This window comes from Falco punctatus (assembly GCF_963210335.1).
Source record: "Falco punctatus genome assembly, chromosome: 2".
NCBI lineage: Eukaryota > Metazoa > Chordata > Aves > Falconiformes > Falconidae > Falco > Falco punctatus.
In genome coordinates, this window is record NC_137581.1 from 29,280,531 (window position 1) to 29,300,039 (window position 19,509).

At 43.7% G+C, this 19,509-nt stretch overlaps 1 protein-coding gene across 2 annotated transcripts; it reads left to right on the forward strand.

The window, feature by feature from the left end:
• The first annotated feature begins 267 nt into the window (after window positions 1–267).
• SLC25A15 (solute carrier family 25 member 15) lies at window positions 268–18,196 on the forward strand. Of its 2 annotated transcripts, XM_080375805.1 has the most exons (9): window positions 268–1,653; window positions 2,290–2,396; window positions 4,191–4,318; window positions 5,537–5,730; window positions 8,138–8,396; window positions 13,164–13,301; window positions 13,626–13,795; window positions 14,845–15,003; window positions 15,873–18,196. In XM_080375805.1, the coding sequence occupies exons 5-9, from the start codon at window positions 8,191–8,193 to the stop codon at window positions 15,995–15,997; spliced, it is 798 nt and encodes a 265-aa protein (XP_080231931.1). In that variant the 5' UTR covers window positions 268–1,653; window positions 2,290–2,396; window positions 4,191–4,318; window positions 5,537–5,730; window positions 8,138–8,190; the 3' UTR covers window positions 15,998–18,196. The 2 variants fall into 2 exon arrangements, with proteins under 2 accessions (XP_080231931.1, XP_080231930.1); XM_080375804.1 differs by lacking the exon at window positions 5,537–5,730 and having other exon boundaries at window positions 269–1,653.
• The last annotated feature ends 1,313 nt before the right edge of the window (window positions 18,197–19,509 follow it).

Consider the following 19,509-nt stretch of genomic DNA (forward strand, 5'->3'; position numbering starts at 1 on the left):
ATCAAAAGAGGACAAAAAAAAAAGGAAAGAATGTAGAGGAATTATAGAGGAATGAAGCTGAGTTAATTAACATTGATAATATACAGCTGTGGGCTGGCTTCAGGGGCGGTGGGTTGGCTGATGTGGATAAGGTGCAGCTGTGGCTGGTTCCTGCTGTGCAGCTGTGGCTGGTTCCTGCTAAGTAGTTAAATAGCTCTAAGGGGTATGGAAGAAGAGCAGTCAGTGAAGCCAGGCCTGGAAGAAGCAGAAGAGAGAATACCCTGAGTGTAGGAAAGAGAAGGATGCAGCAGAGGCAAGAAGCAGGGTGGGCTGGCCTGAAGAGGATGAAGAAACAGCACAGGCAGTGGATGAACTGTTGAAACCTTGTGGGGGATTGGTGGCTGTGCCAGGGTGAGGTGTGGGCAATACTTATTGAAGTTAACCTGGTACATGGTGGTAAAAGCCTTGTTGCAGCTGGCTAGTTTTGATAGTGCTGCGACAAAAGAGTTTTGTGCAGTTGCAGCTGAGGAAAGTGGTATTAGGCCTCATCACAGTGGTTTAAGCCACTATATGCCACTTCCTATTCCCAAAAAGCAAAGAGCATAAAAGGGGCATCTCTGCTTAGGAGAACTTATTTATGCGCCATCAAAGCTAGAGGTTTTAGCAGATGTCAGAACAGGAACACCTTTTTTTATTTGTATTGCCACAATTATTTGACTATTCAATCCAACTAAAGAGGCACAAGAAAATCCCTTTTGTGTTAGTCAGTATCCAAGACATCAGGTATAGCTTTATAATTTTAGATAGAAAATTGTAGACTGCTGTATCTTTTAAGTATAAGATAGCTCCAGATTTGTACAGTTTAGTCCTCTAACACATGTTAAATTTAATGGGGAATTTTGTATTTTGGGAAAACAGGAATAGTAATTTTTGTTTTGCATTACTGTTATTCAGTAACATAGTACAAAAAAAGAAATGGCCACAGGTTAATTTTCCTTCTCTGTCATTGCTGGAATGACATTTTTAAAATGTCAGATACTGCAAGCTAGCTGGGGGCAAACCCTCCCCGCCCCCCCAGCCAGACCGTGATGGCTGGATGGCCACCTGTCTGGGGGCTACAGCAGTCCTGTGGCTGCTTTCCCCTCACCCACAAACGCTGTTTATTTCAGGGTGCATAATTCCTAAATTAATCCTTCTTTACAAACAAACCACCCAACCGACCAAAACAAAAGGATGTTGTGGTCCTAATTCATCAGTTCAGTGAAATCCCGCTCAGCAAGCTTGAACACCGCTCGCCGATCCGGGGTTTTCCAGGGAGAAACTGCCACCGAGCCCGGGCAGCAGCGGCCTGACCTTCACGGCGCCTCCGCCCCCCACCACACCGCCCCGGCCGCCCGCGGCGCGCAGGCCCCCGAGGGGGTGGGTGCGGGGGGCGCCAGCACTTGTGGGGACCCCGCACCCTGTCCCCGACCCCACGCTGCGCAGCCCCGCCGGGCGTGTCCCCGCCCGCCCGGAACCGCCTTTCGCCGCCGGGGTCATCGCAGGCCGCCGCCCGGCCCGGCCCAGCCCCGCCGCCCGCCCAGCACCTCCCCGGGCCGCGGCGGGGCCGCGCCGCCCCCCTCGGCCGCCTATATAGGGGCAGCGGCCGTGGCGGGACCGCCCGGGCGGGCTGTGGTGAGTGGCGGCGCCGGGCGCGGGGCAGTGGCTTTGCCCTCTCGGCGGGCGGGCGGAGCGGGCCGGGCCGGGCGCGGAGCGGCGGGGTCCCCGGGCGGGAGCCGGGCTGGCCTGTGGGCCTGGCGCGCCTGCCGGCCCGGGGTGCGCCGCGGGGCTCAGCGGCCCCTCGGGAAGCTGCGGGGTGGGGCCGGGCGCGGTGCGGGGGTCGGCGGGCCCTGCCCCGGCGGGGCCTCCGCCATCGCCGAGCGCGGCCGGGGCTTTCCCGCCCGGGGCGGGTGGGCCTGTTGGCGGCGGGGGGCAGCGCGGCGGCGGCCCGAGCCTTCCCCTCCCGCGGCGGCCTGCCCTCGGCTTCGCCCGCCCTGCAGCCGGGCCGGCCAGGGGTGCCCGGCCGTGGGGTCCCGCCGTGGCCCGGCCGTGCGCACGTGTGAGCGCTGCCCGCCCGCCCGCCGCCTCAGCTGCGGATGCCGACCTGCTGCCGCCTGCCCGTGCGGGGTCTTGCGAGCAGCAGGGCTGCCTGCTGGGCTCATCGGCTTTGGAGAATGTTTGCGGAATGAATCGGCAGAGAATAACACCTGGGGCTGCGGGCGAAGGGCTCTGTGGGACCTGCTATGCTAACTGATGCACCTTTGTTTCTAGGTTTGAGGCTTGGATGTGGTTTGGAAGTAATAGAGCAGATGTTGCTTCGTGTATCTACAGTTTTTAATCTGCTAGTGTGATCACAAGTAAGAAAAAAATCGGGGAAGGTATGTACATATATAATACTGCTGTAGTTTGGACTAAGTCTTAAATATTCTGAAAGTGGCAATGTGCTCTTATTGATCAGGGAACTAAACTTTCTTGGCTCTTAAATCTTCCATATTTTTATAGGCATCTCTGTTTTTCCTTCTGCTGCCGAGCTTTCCATTGGTGTCTGTGGGTGATTTGGCGTGTCCCTTTGGGGATCAGCACAAGTTGCTAAGCACTCAGCATGATGCAAGCAGTGTACGTTTTAGTGAATGCAGGCCACTGTTGCTCTCTAGTAATTCCCTTCATTCAGAGGCTGTCTCACTGACCTGTTGTTCTTTTCTTCCCCTAAGTGAGAAGCAAAACTCTGCAGTGCTGTGTGAACACTAATGAGGTATATAGGCTAATGAAGCGTCACTTGGTCTTGGAGCCTCTGATTTGAAACAACACCTAGTGTACTATGTTGTCAGTAGTGAAACTGTTCAGATCTGAAACCACAACTCAGAAAATGCATGTGTTGGTGCCATTTATTCCAAGAGTAGTGATCTTTTTTTTAAAATCCATTATGTTCAAATTCAATCAACACATCTTAAACAGATCAGACATAAGTTACTGAGTGACAGTATTTGGCCTACTGGATAGGTTTTATTAAGCTTCAGGAATAATAAATCTGTTTAGAGACAGGCTTTCTTAAAGCCTTGCTTGTAAGCAAGCATCTGTGCTTTTAATGTAAAAGCTGCACAAAGGACATGGTTCATGCAGTGTGGGGTTTTTTAATTATTCTTTCAATGTAGCCTACTGGAAATCATCTTTCCTATTCATATTACTCCAAAATATATTTTGGGAGTCAGAAAGCTTCAAAAGAAGCACTACAGTAGGTAGAAGAGTGAAAAATGTTCTTTTTACTGATGCACTTTGCTTGAAGCCAGGCTTAAAAGTCAATGAGGGACTGATTCATGTGTGTGTTTGTGTGTTTTCTAAGACTCATGCAACTTCTTGACAGTATTCCCAGCCAAATGTCTCGCTCAGCAATGTGGTTCTGAACCAGTGGGAGCTCATCAACTCGGTGATTTTACTCTAGATAAGCAAGCTTGCCCAGCGGAAGTATTTTGCTGCAAACTTGAGAACTGAATTAATTTGAATATTTTATTTGAAGGTATTGCCTTTGTATTTCTGCTTTCCAGCTGCCTTCCTGAGGGATGAGCTGTATTTCTTATTTATAGTGTGCTAGTCTGTGGAGGATTTACACTGGAAACATGACAGCCAGACACCATTCTAGATTCATATTCATTCCCTTTCTACTCATATTTTCTGAGAACCATGTAGAAATACCTAATGTGCCTGTATCATCATGCATACAGCTTTCTTAGCTGCTGTTTACCATGAGAGAGAGAGAGCAATTCTCTGTTTTGCTTTATAGGCAGGGAGCTGAGATGGGGAGTAATATTCCTGCCAGCTAGCCTTGGAAGCCTGATGGAGGCTATGCTTCTATAATCAATAGAAAAATAATGCTCAACACTGTTCCTGGATGTCCTCTTTGCATTCATTTGAGAGATCCAGGGAGACTAGAAGCTAGAAAGCCCAAGTGATCTGAAGCTAGGAAGCAATACTTCCAGAGAACTTGCGTAACGCATAAAACTAGTCAGTCAAAATACAAATATGCGATTCTCAGTTCTGGGGACAAGCATTTTCTGTCTCTAAATGGTTTAGAACAAGCTAACTGGAAGAGTGGAAGTAGAAGCATTCATGTGACGCTTTTGCCTGTCAGAGTTACTGTTGTAAATCAGGTATGCTTCATCTTTCTCTTCCCTCAGGAGACCAGTATCACTATACCTGGCAGGAAACGGGAGACTTCACTCTGAAGTAACTGGTAAACAAGCGTGAAGCATGAGGATCAACTCTGCTATTCAGGCTGCTATTGACCTCACAGCAGGAGCTGCAGGTAATGCTGGAGAGAATTTAATTGCACAAAACTTCTGAGGGACAGTTTTAATACCTTTGACAAATGTAGAAGCAGTTTCCCATTGCTATAAAAAGCCTCGCCTTCTGTATTTTAAGGATACGGAGTTGAAGCAGCTGACCTCAGCGAGTGTTGTAACTACATCACTCTCACTCCTCCCTGCTGAAACCCCTGCCGTACAGGGAAGGTGTAACCCTTATTTCAGACTAATAATTTTCCAGAAGGAGGTTTAAGTTAGTGTTGGTTCTCATGCTTATAGGAGTTTAAGAATCATTCACAATTAAAGCATTGGAATGAACTCCAAAAATGCGCAAGTGATTGAGGTGCTGCTTTTCTCACAGGAACCCTCTGTTATTGAAATGGGCAAGAGGCTAGCCAAAAGGTTATTGACTCCGACAACATCCCAGTGTGAATCTTTAAAAGCTGGGAAGCTCAGCAGTGCGACTGATGATGATGAATTCACATAACTAACTTCCACTTTGGTCTAGTCTGTGCTATAGTTTTGCTGGACCAGTTGTGACAGTTGCAAATGTGGAAACAGTGGCATTGTCTTGCTGGTGTTACCACATTGGAAGTGTCTGTGGCTGAGGGATGAATTTGTTTTTAGCTCTACCACGGAAAAGGGGTCTTTTTGACATTGCTAACTAAGGTGGCAATGTTTATATAGAAAAGATGGAAGGAAAGATTTTTCTAATGTACTGTTGTAACCAATTTAGATAGTTTCATGGGTTTTCTTTCCCATACAATAGCTATTGCAGTCAGTCCTTTTATGATGGTTATGTTAATGCTGTATGACAGTATTCATGGTGTTAAGTGCATTCAAAGGTAGTTGTTTGAGGTCATTTGTCAGAACGGAGTTAACCTTACTACAGTGAGAAGGCAAGTGGTGACAAGTCACATGAGACCGGTGTGGCACCTTCATAAAGCATTTCTCCTGCTGCCACATTTTTTCCTGGTGAATACCTGCTTTGTTAGCCTTTGCAAAATACGTAAGTGACCAGGTAAGACCCTCTTTTCCTGCAAGGGAAGAGAAATGTTTCTGCTATTACTCCTTCATTGCTTTAAAAAAAAAAAAAAAAGTTTCTGTTAGCCTATGCACTCACCTTGGTTTTGGGCTCCTCAGTAAAGAAAAGCTATTGTATCTGCTCTGTTTCCCAAAGTAGCAACTTAATATCTGTGTGGTTCTTGATGGTTTTGCAGGTGTTCCCAAGTGCTCAAATGGGAGGTGTGATTACTTTCCTTCCTGGTGCTTCAGCCTAGGAATGCTACTGTTAATTTTATGAGTTGAAGCCTGGTATGTCTCATCTTGGCTACTACAAGGGCTGGAAACTGGCATTAGCCTAGAAGCCCATTGCTTGGTGATACTGTTCCATGCCCGCCTTCAGGCTGACAGGGTATGCACTTGAGGTTTGCCTGGGTTTTAGCAGTAGAGCTTAGAGGATCTTAGAATTAATTATGGTGTTTTCTTCTCTGGTATAGTTCTCCTGCCTTCAGATGAAGAAATTTAGACTTCTTTCAATATAACTTCAGTAATCCTAAATCACTGTTTCTTGGTTTTTTTCTTTGATACTTCTGTTGTAGTAGATAGTTTTACTGTTCCTCTAGTATTTATATTCCACATTTTTTCCACATACTTGCTTTATATTGCCTGTGTTCATTGGCAGTGCTTTTTTCTGTGTTACATTATGTTTCTACACCCTTTAGAAAGTGTGCTTAACTAGGCAAATGACTAGTTCCTCCAGCAAGTGCATAACCTGATTTTACCTTCCTCTCCAGATATAGTCTTGGCTAGCTGATAAGTAATGACATTTCGGGGCAAGTAAGTTCTGGAACAAAGAATAAACAAGTCATTTAGCTGCCTGTGGGTCATAGTCCTTTGCCTAGGAATTGATCAACCTCTGCTCAAATCTTTGATTAAGTAGGACACTTTTTTTTTTTTCCCCCCCACTATTCCCATGTTATTATTAGGACCACATTTGTCTAAATGTTCAAGCAGGGTTGACTTTTTTTTGCTTTTCAGGTTTGTTTTGGTTTTGTTGTGTATTTTTTCAGACCCATTACTGCTGACTGGAATAATTATGTTTTTCTTTAATATTTTAGATATTAACTGGGACTCTTGGTCTTTACCTTGAGGCTTACAAAGTTCCTTGCTGTAGTTTACTGGGCTTCTTGTGCCACCTTCAATGACAGTGTAAGGAGAGCCCTTTCTCTTTTTGGAACATCCATTCACAGTCCACTCCCAATTTTTCAGCTTTACATTTCCAAGACCATTCCTGGTTTTCTTGGGCTTCTTCCAACAGCCATTATTTTATTATATATGGATGTGTTAGGCTCCTGTGTAAAGGAAGTCCTAGCGTTTGTCCTGTAGATTAATATCTACCTGGCTTGCCTGCAGGTAGCATTGGCTGAGCCTTTCCAGCTCTGCTTTTCATCTGAGGTTTACATGGATGTTACTGGTCTGAGCCAGCTACTTCTCTCCTTGGTTATCGCTCCCAGAGCAAGAAGCTCATCATGCTTCCTTGCATGTCTTACTCTGAAGCTTTTCATAATCCATCTGGTTGAGCATGAGGTTTTATGGCAGCTAGATCTCCAGTTCCTGAAGTAGCTCTTTGCAGAGGAGCAACAACAATGTAACACAAATGTGTTTGCAAAGAGTAAAATTAATTGAAAATAACCCGGGTTAAACAAATGCTTGCTCACTTTTCTTCTTTCACTTAGAAGAAAAATAACTAACCTTAATTCTATTTCAGTTTCTCTACATTATCTGCATTTACAGATAATTATTTCTGTTTCATAGCTGAAAAAACATCTTGTTAACTGACCCTCTTTAAGATATTTCTGGGTTAACTGTGCTTTGGTTAAAGATCAGCTTCTGTTTTAGGGTGGTTCTTCTCTCTTGCTGAAAAAGCAAAACCGTAAAGCCTATATAAGGTACACCTATCATATGCGTCCTGTTAGGTATTGGCATCTAATAGATTGCTGTCAACATACGCTGGTGGTTTTTACTGAAAAAGTGTAACGTCGGCTCTTTCTGCAGACTACTTAATTGAGTTAGTTCTTGTGGAAGAACACTGCACTATGGGCAAAGTGGTTATTGATGACAACGATGGAAATACCTCACAAGTTTTCAGCGTATTGACCTTGCAGTGCTCTTTGGAAAAGATAACATGTTGAGAAACTTTGCCCTTTTGCCCTTTTTCAGCTTATACTGGACACTTTGTTCCAGTATGTGGGAATAAATGTACGTAACAATCATCTAGATTTTTGAAGTAAAGAGCTTGAGTCTTTGATTATCAACTTACAATGTATCATCAGTTTTAGCGCACTCTCAGCAGTGTTCCTCTTGTGCTGGAGGAATCTTTGTCTTGCTTGATTACAAATATTTCAGGTTTTATTATTACTGGAACATAAAATCAGCTTCAGAACCACTGCATTAATGAGCAAGGGAAAATGTTGCTTAACTCATTAACACAAGTGACTTGATTGCAGAACAATACTTCTAATTTAGTACCCGTTTATGTAAGATGAACAAATTCATTTATACTTGCTTTTAATAAGGTAAATAAATGTTTAATGAGAATAAAACTGTTACTGCTGTTATGCCTGATTTTTTTTTTTCTTCAGTAACTAAATTCACCACTGACAATTGATGCTATTGTTCTAAAATCAGCACAGTTGTCTTTTCCTGTGGAGAATTATAATTCCATCTTTGCTTTCTGCGTGATTTTCCTAATAGTGGTGTTTGTGTATAGGTGTTTCAGCTGTGATAATCTTCAGCCACCCTCTCTAACTTCCACTTAGGTGGGACAGCATGCGTGGTGACTGGCCAGCCCTTTGACACTGCGAAGGTGAAGATGCAGACGTTCCCCAACATGTACAAAGGACTTATTGACTGTTTTGTGAAAACCTATAAGCAAGTGGGGTTTCGAGGCTTCTACAAGGGAACCACACCAGCACTTGTAGCCAACATTGCGGAGAACTCAGTTCTGTTCATGTGCTATGGATTTTGCCAGCAAATTGTGAGAAGAATTGTTGGAGTAGACAGGAAAACAAAGCTCAGGTTAGTAATAGAAGTCTGGTTCATAATCTAAAATAAATAAATAAAAAGTCATGCAGATGCTACTTGCAAATACTGTATTGTCAGGGTGCAGCTGATGTCCTGGGCCCCCCTCGGTCAGTATGCAGTGTAATAGGTTTTGGAATATAGACCTTTGCGTTAGGATACGGTGTCTAACTAAAACAGAGCCATCTACTTGTTACTACAGGTAGCTGGTTTAGATAATCACAACTTAATGGAATATTCAAGACCTGGAACATTTTTGCCAAAGAGACTGAGCATTGCCACAGCTGAAAGTTAGTATTCCCTTGATCTCTAGGTGGTTCTGATTTTGCAAGGGAGGTATTTGTTCTTAGAGGGAGGCATACTAAGGGGAAAGGACACTTTTCTAATATTGCCTTGCTTTTAAAAAATTGTTTCAAAAGCTTGAATATAATGGTTTTTAGACCAAAGGTCTAACACAATCTACTGCACTGGCAGTAAGTGGTTGCCTAAAGAATGAGAAAGAAGAGAAGGAAGTGTTTAATACTTTTGAGTCCTCTGCCAGGCTGCTTTCTTAGTTCAGAGGATTTCTTGATCCTGGTGTGACTTTGGATCTCTTTTTGAAGCACTTGTCCAGTCTCCTCTCAAATTCTTGTAAGTTCCTTACATGTGCAGTACACTTTGACAGGGAGTTCTGCAGGTGATAGTCATTAGTTCTGTAATTGTTGATTCTTAGCCACTGTCTCCATGCTATCTGGGATTTTGTAGACCTGTATCCATTGCTCCATGCCCCTCTTCCCCACCTGAGTCTTTTCCTAGATGGAAGGATCCCAGTCCTCCTAGTCAATGAGCACTCTGAAGCTGTTCCTTTATCTGTCACTGTCTTTCTCTGAAACTGTTGTAGTTCTAATGCGTTTGGGCTCTTAGCTTATGAGACCAGAGCTGTGCAAAGTATTCAGGCTATGAACAAGTCATGGATTTATGCACTGGCATAATGATCATAATCCCTTTCTAGCTAGGACAGCTCTTCTCCAGGTCTGTGTGCCTTATTGTTACACATTTCTCAAGGCATGTCTTCTGTGCAGCACTGGGAGCAGCTGCACCTTCTCCATCCTTGTGCTGCCCCACAGTATGTAAACAACTTCTCACACTGTCTGAAGTCCATTCATTCATAGTGATGCAAGGTTTAACCACACTTAGCTTTTTATTAATAGCTTTGTTCTGCCTCTGTCACATCTGTCTCCAAATGGAAGTATCTGGGGAGGCCATGATTCTGCATTTGAGATCTCTGACATGGCTTGGGTAGCCACCTAAGTGCAAGACAGGTATTTAAAAGTGGCATTAAGTGAAGTGTTCTCCTGTCATGTGTTAAGATGCTCTGTATCTTAAGACTGAGGCCTGCTATGAGTGAATACGTATCATAGAATCATGGGATGGTTTGGGTTGGAAGAGACCTTAAAGACCATCTAGTTCCACCCCCATCTGCCATGGGCAGGGACACCTTCCACCAGACCAGGTTGCTCAAAGCCCCATCCAGCCTGGCCTTGAGCACCGCCAGGGATGGGGCACCCACAGCTTCTCTGGGCAACCCGTGCCAGTGCCTCACCACCCTCACAGGAAAGAATTTCTTCCCAAGGAGACTTCTATGACGTGATGAAGAAACAAATTATATTATTTGCTCTTTATTTGTGTTGTCTTTCACTGTGTTCTGGCAGTTCAGACCTCTCAGCTGAGGCAGAACTATTTCCACCTTTTTGTATTGCTTTCTTGGAGCGGGGGCTTCTGTTTGCTTGGCTTACAGATCCCTTGTCTTTTCCTACCCATTAAAATGTAGAAGGCAGGCCTACCAACAGGCTACCTACTTAACGATCTTTTATGATCCTCCTGGGAGGTAGACCGCAGACTTGCAGAGGTCCTAGGATCATCTCTTCACATGACTGAGACAGCATGTTTACGGTGTATGTAGGGGAGGCAGCACAGGAAACTTTCAAACAGTACGTATAGGTGTTCTACTCCATATCTTTGGAGTAGGATACAGAATGGGAATGTAATTTGAATATGTAGCAATAGTGAGTGTCTCTGACAACTGACCCTTCTTTCCTCGGTCAGGTAATAGTATTTTTCAGATCCAGGATGGTTGGTTTTAATACGTTGTTGATTGAAGAGCAAACAGTGCAACTGCATGGCTGTACTAGGACAGAACACTAAAGGATTTAAGTTTACTTGAAAGGCTGCTCCCTTGATCTCTTCATCTGGATCATTGTGGGGGCATCTGATGAGGTACATGTATGACAGAATTGTATTGATGTGGTCTGCAGTGGTACCCTGAGTACACGTGGTCTGTCCAGGACATCTCTACCCATTCTCATTGTTGAAGAGCGAAGAAGCCTTTGGAGTGTGCTCTAGGGAAGGGAAGAAACCTTGATGAGGTGGCTAACCAGCAGACATGACAAGCAAAGAACTATAATTACCTTAATTGCCTCTGCTGTTTAAAAATTGTCATACTGTCTTAGCCTGAAGAAGAATATGCATGAAGTCACAAACTGAGGTGCACCTGACCATTTTTCTTAACCATATATAAGCAATTGCTTCTTAGTTTTTCATGATTTTATAATTTTTGTGATTTCTCAAAACCAGCTAGAATAGTTTGGGTTTGCTTTAAGTTACATTTTCAGCCTTAACTTTAAATGGCTTGGAAATAAGCTTGCCTAGCCTGCCTGGGTTTAGGGATATCCTGGTCAGTGTGTGAAGCCTTGCAAAACAGTTACCAGGACAGTTACAAAACAACAGGTTTTCCAGTTAAAGGAATACATGCCACTGATGCACAAGTCAAAAAGAAAACAGAGGGAGAAATGCTAAATTCCATTTATTTTTTAACATCCATTTAGACCAACCAAACTGATTTCATTCAGTGCTAAAGTCTAAACTGAGACAGCAAAATGGAAAGAAGTGCTAAATTAAGTATGTCTTTAAATACCCATTTAGCCCAACCAAACTGATTCTGTTCCGTGGCAAAGACTAAATGGAGAGAACTTTATACTAGTTCACCTCAGTTTGACTTTCTCAGTATGTGACTAGTCATCTTCAGTAGGTTATTTTATTTGAAAAAAACAAGATAAATGCATTAAAGGAGAACCAGAAGTGTGAGAGTAGAGGATTCTTGCTCCTGTGATGTGTGATCAAAACCCTCCCATGCAGAAAAAAATTCTGAATTGGGCATTTTGAGTTGAGGGGGAACTTGAACAGGATTCAAGACTTATCACTTCTGCAATGAGGTTCACTATATTAAAACCCAGAGCCTAAACAGTGGGTCTGTTTGAATTTTTGTATGTAGAATTAAACATCAGCAGCAAAAGTAGAAAAGATCTGAATTATGGCTAAGTCTAGTCCTTTATGTATGTGTCAGAATTCTTTTAATCTGATAGCATCTGGGGTTTATTTCTCTCCTGAAGGAGGCAGGATCTTGTGTACCCTTTAGTACATAGTTAGAAGGCACCTTTTCCGTATTTTCTTATCTTAATTCTTCAGTGTGTAACCTTATTGCCTTGCTCTAGCTCATAGCTTAATGACTGCAGGGCTCAGCCACATGCTGTATTTTCAGCTCTGCCTTTCTCTGTCCAGAGCTTTAGTAGGCTGCATTTCAGATCCCTGTTCTGCCAAGCTTTGTGTTCTGCAAGAGGGTTGTGCAATCAGTGTTGCATTTCTTATTTACTGCATGTTATTCAGTTGCTGCTTGACTGGCAGTTCCTGATTTCTTCTGCTTTGACAGCTCTTGTCACTGCCCTATCTGAAGATGTCATGAGCTTTGCTTCATGTGAATTTTCACCTTACAGAAGCATCACAGAACTAAAGCTGTAGCTTTAATCTCTGATACTATAGGTGCATAAAACTGCTGGGCACAGGGCAAACATCTCCCTTGTATGGAAAGAATTTCTGTTCGGCAGCGAGGTCAGCACAGCGGAGACTGGCTCCCCAGGCCTTGAAAGAAGAGAGAAGCTCCACTTGCTCTGTGCTATTGTGCAGCTCCTGTCCAACACACCAGTGTCTGCAGGAGCCTGTTTAAAGTGTATCATCATAAAGCAGTATGAGCCTGGAGACCTGGCAGTTCAGCAGCCCAGACTTTGTGATATGTGTAAAATCACTGCAAAGTAAGCCCCAGTTTTGGAATACTGTGAGTCAGTGCAGATTACAGTGCTGTCTTATTCAGTGGTGTGGTTTGTTTGTGCTAGCTCTGATTCACATGGTTGTGTTCATAGCACCACATCCATAGAAAGATTATAGTGGTCCATTGTGCCTTGCTTTCAGATTTCTAGCATCTTCCACTGAAAGAAAACCTGTATTAATACTGGTAAGATGAATTTGAGAACACTGACATCTATACAAAATTATTGTTGCTCCTTCTCTCTTTGAGGAAGTAACTAGTACCCAAAAGTTGCCCAGTAAAACAAGTCCACAGAAATCTTTTATCACAGCCAAGAAGGGGAAGATTTGATAGTGTTTATTCTGCCACATTCACTGAAGTATAGCAAAAAGGGTAAAGGTTGCAATGTATCCTCTCGGGTGTCAAAAGGGTGTGTTCAAGTTGTACACGAAGATGGGATGAGTTAGGTTTTTCATCTCTCTAGTTCAAGTAACTGCCCTTTTCCCTTAAGACTCTTCCCCCAAGACTGTGCATCAGTTTCTTGATGATTATTTAGAGTACAGGTTTGGGAAGCTGATTGGTGGTGCAGTGGCTCAGCTGCGCTGAAGGTCAGTGCCCAAATACCTTCTGCAGTTTCTCTCTTGCAGTGATCTGCAGAATGCTGCTGCAGGCTCCTTCGCCTCTGCCTTTGCCACCCTTGTCCTCTGTCCCACAGAGCTGGTCAAGTGCCGGCTGCAGGCCATGCATGAAATGCAGTTGTCAGGAAAGATAATCCAGGGACACAAGTAAGTATACACCCTGCCCAGTATTTCTGAAACCCTTTTATTTATTACTTTTAATTCTGTGTTGGCTCAGTGTCACATTTATAGTGCACTACTAACCAGAGAAGAGTTGTGGTTGGGAGGGTCACGGCCTGGAGATCTCTCAGGTATCGGTAAAGCTGGATGCTGGTGAAGGGCTCCCAGCAGGGTCTTGTTCTAAGTCTTGCTTGAATTCTGTTGTCTGCGCAACCGGTCTAACCCTTAATTGTTTTGCCGTTGCCTACTATTCTGTAACTTTCTCATTATCTGGCTATTAGGCATCACTAACTGGATTAACATCTCTATCAGTACAGTTTGGTCAGTAGTGAAGGGTGTTATTCAAAAGGACGGTCCCCTTGGATTTTACCGTGGCCTGTCAAGCACTTTGCTGCGGGAGATCCCAGGCTATTTCTTCTTCTTTGGAGGGTATGAACTGAGCCGGACATTTTTTGCCTCTGGGAGATCAAAAGATGAATTAGGTATGGTGCCTCTTTTTCCAGGTGGATTTTAGCATGCTGTCATGGGGGATATAAGGGGGAGGGGGCATATCTTCCCTGAAGATATACAAATTATATACAGCAGTTGTAAAATGCATGTAAAATGAAGGGAATTGGTCATACGCAAAATGCAGACCTCTGTGTTTTGTATATATATAGTAATGAATTATCGAAGTGACCGTTTTTCAATGGAGCAGGATGTATTACAAATGGAGAATAAATACAGTGAGCTAACAGTAATGCTACAAAACTACTTGAATATCTGATCCTACAAGTGTAATGCCACTCAACTTATTTCAGCTGCCATTTAGAGTGATGTTGAAGTCCTTAGTTGTATTCCTGAACAGTGTTTTCAAGTGTATGCTGAAAAGTATACTGACTATTAGATGTAATTACAGTGATAGTAAGAGAACACTGAGATTGAAAATTAGACATGAAAAACACGAAGAGATGCCAGAATAAAGATTGCTTGTCCCCTGTTGAAAGATCGAACAGTAATACTTTGTCTTGCTGGGACTTAGGATTTCAGCTGCGTGCACTGTGGTCTCTGTTGCAAAATGAGTATATCATCATCTGATCTGAAACACGAAGTTGGGTTGCATCTTAAAAAATGATGGATCACAAAGTAACTTTACCAAATAAATAAATCTCTGTATAGGTGATTAGGGACACCATCTGATATCACTCTAAACCATTTCACAATTAGCCTTGGAAAGTGACTACAAGTGTGAAAGGAGTGGAGTTAATTTAGTTAAAGCAGTCAAAACAGATTTCAGAGTTAAGTTTTTTTAGCACATCCACTAATCTGAGGCACTCCTTTGTAACCTTTGAGCTTCTGGTTACACTTGCAACTTACCAGTGGCTTAAAATTAACTTAAAGGTTTTGCTGGGGTGGGGGGCGGTGCAGAAACTGCTCTTTTGTCATAAGCAGGTTTCTCTATGTTATCTTTGACTTCTGTAGATGAAATAATGTGATATTTATATTGGTGAATATTTTGTGGTGTGTATAAAAGCTTATTTCTTAACTTTAGGTCCTATTCCTTTGCTACTGAGTGGAGGTTTTGGAGGCAGCTGTCTGTGGATTGCTGTGTATCCTGTGGACTGTGTCAAATCTAGAATTCAGGTTCTTTCAATGGCTGGAAAACAGACAGGCTTTATGGGAACATTTGTAACTGTTGTGAGAACTGAAGGTGAGTACGCAGCACATTAACTGAATCTGTAGGGCTGCAGATTGAAGTCAGTACCCTCCAGTATTAAAAATTGCTTAAGAAGTCTAGTGCACTGATAATGTGTTGAAGACAGACAGTAACTGTTTCTAACAAATACTGATGCTTCATGTAGGCTGGAAAGCTTGGAATTTAGAAATCGAGACCTACTGCATCTGCCCTGCCTCTTGGTTCAGGAGACAATTCACATAACACTAACAGGAGCTCAGTATGCATTAAAAGCAGATAAAGGAAGGATCTCCATCACCCTGTGACCAAACCTATAGAGGAAAATTGAAGGAATCTGTGAAGTTCAGTACAGAATTTTTCTTTACCTCTAGAAGTTACTATATGGCTGACTGAGGGCTGTTTGATAAATCAGACCTGGCAGCTTGGGGCATCTACCTCTGTGTCTCATCTCTGGAAAAGGCCTGCACCAGGAACTTCAAAAGATGGTGTAAGAACGTATGTGGCAGCAGATACGAATCCTGGCCCTGCTGCTAGGGAAGATACTCCAGAGCAGGAGTCTGGCTTGGGTACAGCTTTACCATAGTCCTGCTGTTCTTTCTGTCCCCTTGCCAGCTGTGGTACAGCTACTATGAAGACCCTGTCATATCTGAGATAAGCTTCTAACAGAAGCACTTAAATGGCTACGCTCGTGTTCTAACTCTAGATGCTTACTTCTGTATCACTATCCAGTAACACTGCAGTTAGCAGCTCCACTGAGTTTAGCTCTTTGTGTGCATGCCTCTGAGCAGAAGCGTTACTTTAGTATCCTTAGAAGGTAAAAGTACAGTGGTTGATGCAGATAGGCAATTTAATAAATTGCTAACTTGCTCTTATTTCATTTCCAGGTGTACTTGCCTTGTATTCTGGACTAAAGCCAACTATGATCCGCGCATTCCTGGCTAATGGGGCACTGTTCCTTGCCTATGAGTACAGCCGGAAACTTATGATGAAACAAGTAGATTCTTACTGATACCTTCTAGCAGATGGAGAACAAAAAGGTTGTTTAATGATCATTTAAATAAATGGTCAAAAACCTGTAGATCACACCATGGTCTGAGCAGGGCTAAATCAGCGACCTAACTTTAGGAACTCAACTCCTGTTTAGGATTTGTAATCTTTGAAATTCAGGTGATTTTTATAGATGTGTACATGCTGCTTGAGTTAGATCAGCAGAACTATCTCCATCTTGCAGATTCTGCACTAGGTACATTGCACATCATAAATGTATTTTCCTGACTGGTAATGGTGCTAAAAAAGTTTATGTTGACCTGTTGGGTTTCATGTAATATGCAGCAGTAGGCTGTGATTTGTTTAAGGCAAAACACTGTCTTAAAATCTGTGCTGTGGTGGTGAATTTTCCCAGTTGTTCCTGGCAAGTGTCTGACTTGAAATAACAGCAGTCCTGTCTGATCTTGCTGAGTATGGCTGGCTGATACATAGCCCTCAGCTAGATTCCTGCCCTTCTCTGGCTCCTTTCTGCTCTGTGACTTTCCAAGGTCATGGCAGTTGGTGCCTGACTCGTGTAGTCTGTCCCAGTAAATGGGCTTATAAAAGTAGGAAGTGTTCACCCCATACCTTGTACTTACATGACCTAGAGCCTGACATATGCTGGCATTTGAGGTAAAAATACATAGTTGCTGGGTTTAAGGAGTCCTTGAAAGGATTTCAGAAAATAATGAAATGCTGGAGTATATACTAAGCACCACTGAATTAAGTACTTAACATGAGGGAGACTACTGGAAATAGCTGCTGGCTCTGAGCACAGAATTGTAACTGCAGATTCCTGTCTGGGTCACCCTGATGTGACTGAGTCCATGTGCTTGAAGGACAGGACACTGAAGAGCAGCAGAATGCCAGAACCAAGTTCTTAAAGACAACTGACACCACTGTCTCTGTGGTGGAGCGCACACTTGGGCTGGAGCTCTGCCACTTGATGTGTCCTTCCAGCTGAGTGGAAAAAGCTCACATGACTGGATAGTTTGTATCATGTCCCCTTTAGGCCTGGAGGGCGTACCTGCTTGGCTGTGTTACTTGATTAAACATGCAGTTAGCATTACCCAAAATTATGCAAAACACCTGTTTCTAGATGCCACTTTAAGTAGGATGTTCTTTATACATGCAGTGTAAGCAGCTATTGCCGTATCCTGGGCGAAGGTAAAGCAGGTCTCTGAGCACCACAGTGCCTGACTCTGGCCTGGAGTCGTATGGAAGCATGTTGACTGCATGCTGTAAGTGACAGCTCACCTGGGGGGGGGGCACAGGCAGACTCTGACCTACCAACATCGTCAGAGCTACATAGATTGGCAGCTTCTCCTGGCAACCACAGTTTGTCAGTGACTGACAACACTTACAGCTGAAACAGCTCGGTTTTGCCTATTAGAGCTTCCCTTCCAAATCCCAGAAAGGGGAGAAAGCTTCAGGCATAGATGGAAGCATCTCAGTACCTGCTGCCTCATGCAGTGGAGCCAGGGTGCACTGAAACCAGCTACACCTCTGCATTGTTACAGCCTGTTTGAGAGGTGGCCATGGCAGCTCCCCCAACTCTTCTGGCTTCTCCCACCTCCCTGTGCAGTGAGAACTGTTCATCTCCCTTTCATACACCCCTGCAAAAGGGCAGTTAAAGCAGGGCATGGCAGAAGAATCTTCAGTGTCTGTTGCACCAATTTACCTCAGCTGACTGGTAGACTAGGAGCAGTAATGCTGTGCATCATCTGGACTTTAAAAGGAGTTTATGCCAAATGTTTAAATAATCCAGGTAGGAGGGTAAGGCTTTAAGGGTTGTTACACTTCCCCTTCTTTTCAAAGGTGTCTAGCCAAGGAAATGATTATATTTGTACATGTTTCTCATAGGTATGGAAAAGCGATGACTGATTCCACATCAGTGGAATACTTCAATCTATTAAGATTTGTCTTTGCTTTCATTTTTTAAAGCTTATGGTTGCAGTTTTTAATACAAAAGTTGAAGCTTCAAGAGAAGCAGGATATTTAGCACTGAACCTACAGCAAGAGATAGACTTGTTTTGAGAGTTCACCTTCTGAAGTTGATGTAAGCAGTATTTTTGCTATTCACAGCTGCTTAAGCTGTACATATGTATCAGTTGTTCAGCAAAGAACTTCATAATGTTGGTATAAAAATTCATGGCAATAAAGTTTGATTTGATTAACTGAGTACCTGACAGTTGTTTATGCAACAACAATTAACAAGCTTGTCTAGCTGAGGAGCAAAGAGAGGTTGAAGTCAGTGTCACTGCCCCCACAGAATTAAAGGAAAAAGGGTTTTTGCAATCACTAAGCATATAAAGCCCTCAAAATTGAAGGGAAAGTGCCAGCTATAACAAAGTGCCGCAAAACAAATGCAAATTTTACATATCCTACTATGGAAAATAAAGGCCCATAGTTTCACCCTTGGCCTGTTGCTTTGATAGTACTAGAGTCAGTTCTACTATTAAGGTTCAACTCAGCTTCCAAGTTCCTAGATCATCAATTACCATGATATATGCTATAAGGGCAAGTTTCCTGCCAGAAGAATGCCAGGAGTCTAGCACAGGTCACCTAAATTCCACATGGGAAGGGGGGAGCATCCACTACATTGAAGCCAGAAAAAAAAAAAAGAAAAAATAATCAGTGCTACAGGGAGTTTGAGAACTATTGTTACCATCTTGTGAGCAGCGGTGCTTGGATCTCTGAAGATAGATGTAGTATCTCCCTCATACAGCTATTTTGTTACTCATTCCTGCTTACACAATAGTTTTTGCTTAGCTGCATGCTTCAGCTAGAAAAAACCCTGACTCTCGCCATTACAGCCTTTGCTGTTGCTGCATGAGATTAGCTTAGTCCGTAAGCAGGAAGAAGGTTCACCTTAACAGCCCTGCAGGCTATGAGACAGCTCAGGAATTGGATATCACTCTCCTGGGATGCCCTAAGACCCGAGGAACTTAGTCAATCAGCCACTTCTGGCTGCAATAAACTGACCTGCTCTTCCACCGCCCGGTACGGCGGCAGAGGCCTTGCTGCTGCCTTGCTCATCACCCTCCAGCGCTGCGGCCCCGCTCTCACCCCGTGTAAGCGTGCACTCCTTTTCTGCAGGCAGAGACGCAGGGATTGCGGTAACTTTGGCAGCACCCCTTCACCTTGCGCACTTTGCTACATTTATGCACAGTAACACATGCAGCCTCTGAAGCGACACGACAGCTTGGGGACCAGCACTGCTGAATTGTACCATTCCAGCCCTCTGCTCGTTCTGTGCACATCCGCCAGCACAGACATGGAATACCACATCCCATTTTGTATTAGTACAAGAAAGGCAGGGACATACTTGTGCAAGCCAGAGGGCGATGAGGACGGATGGTGGAAAAAGCAGAGCTCGCCCATAACAGAAAGCTGAGAAGAGATTGTAAGATCAGGTGTGCTTTCTACAGTTACCTCATTCATGAGAAGTGGTAGGGACAGGCTCTTCTCAGAGATACAGGGACAGGACAAGAT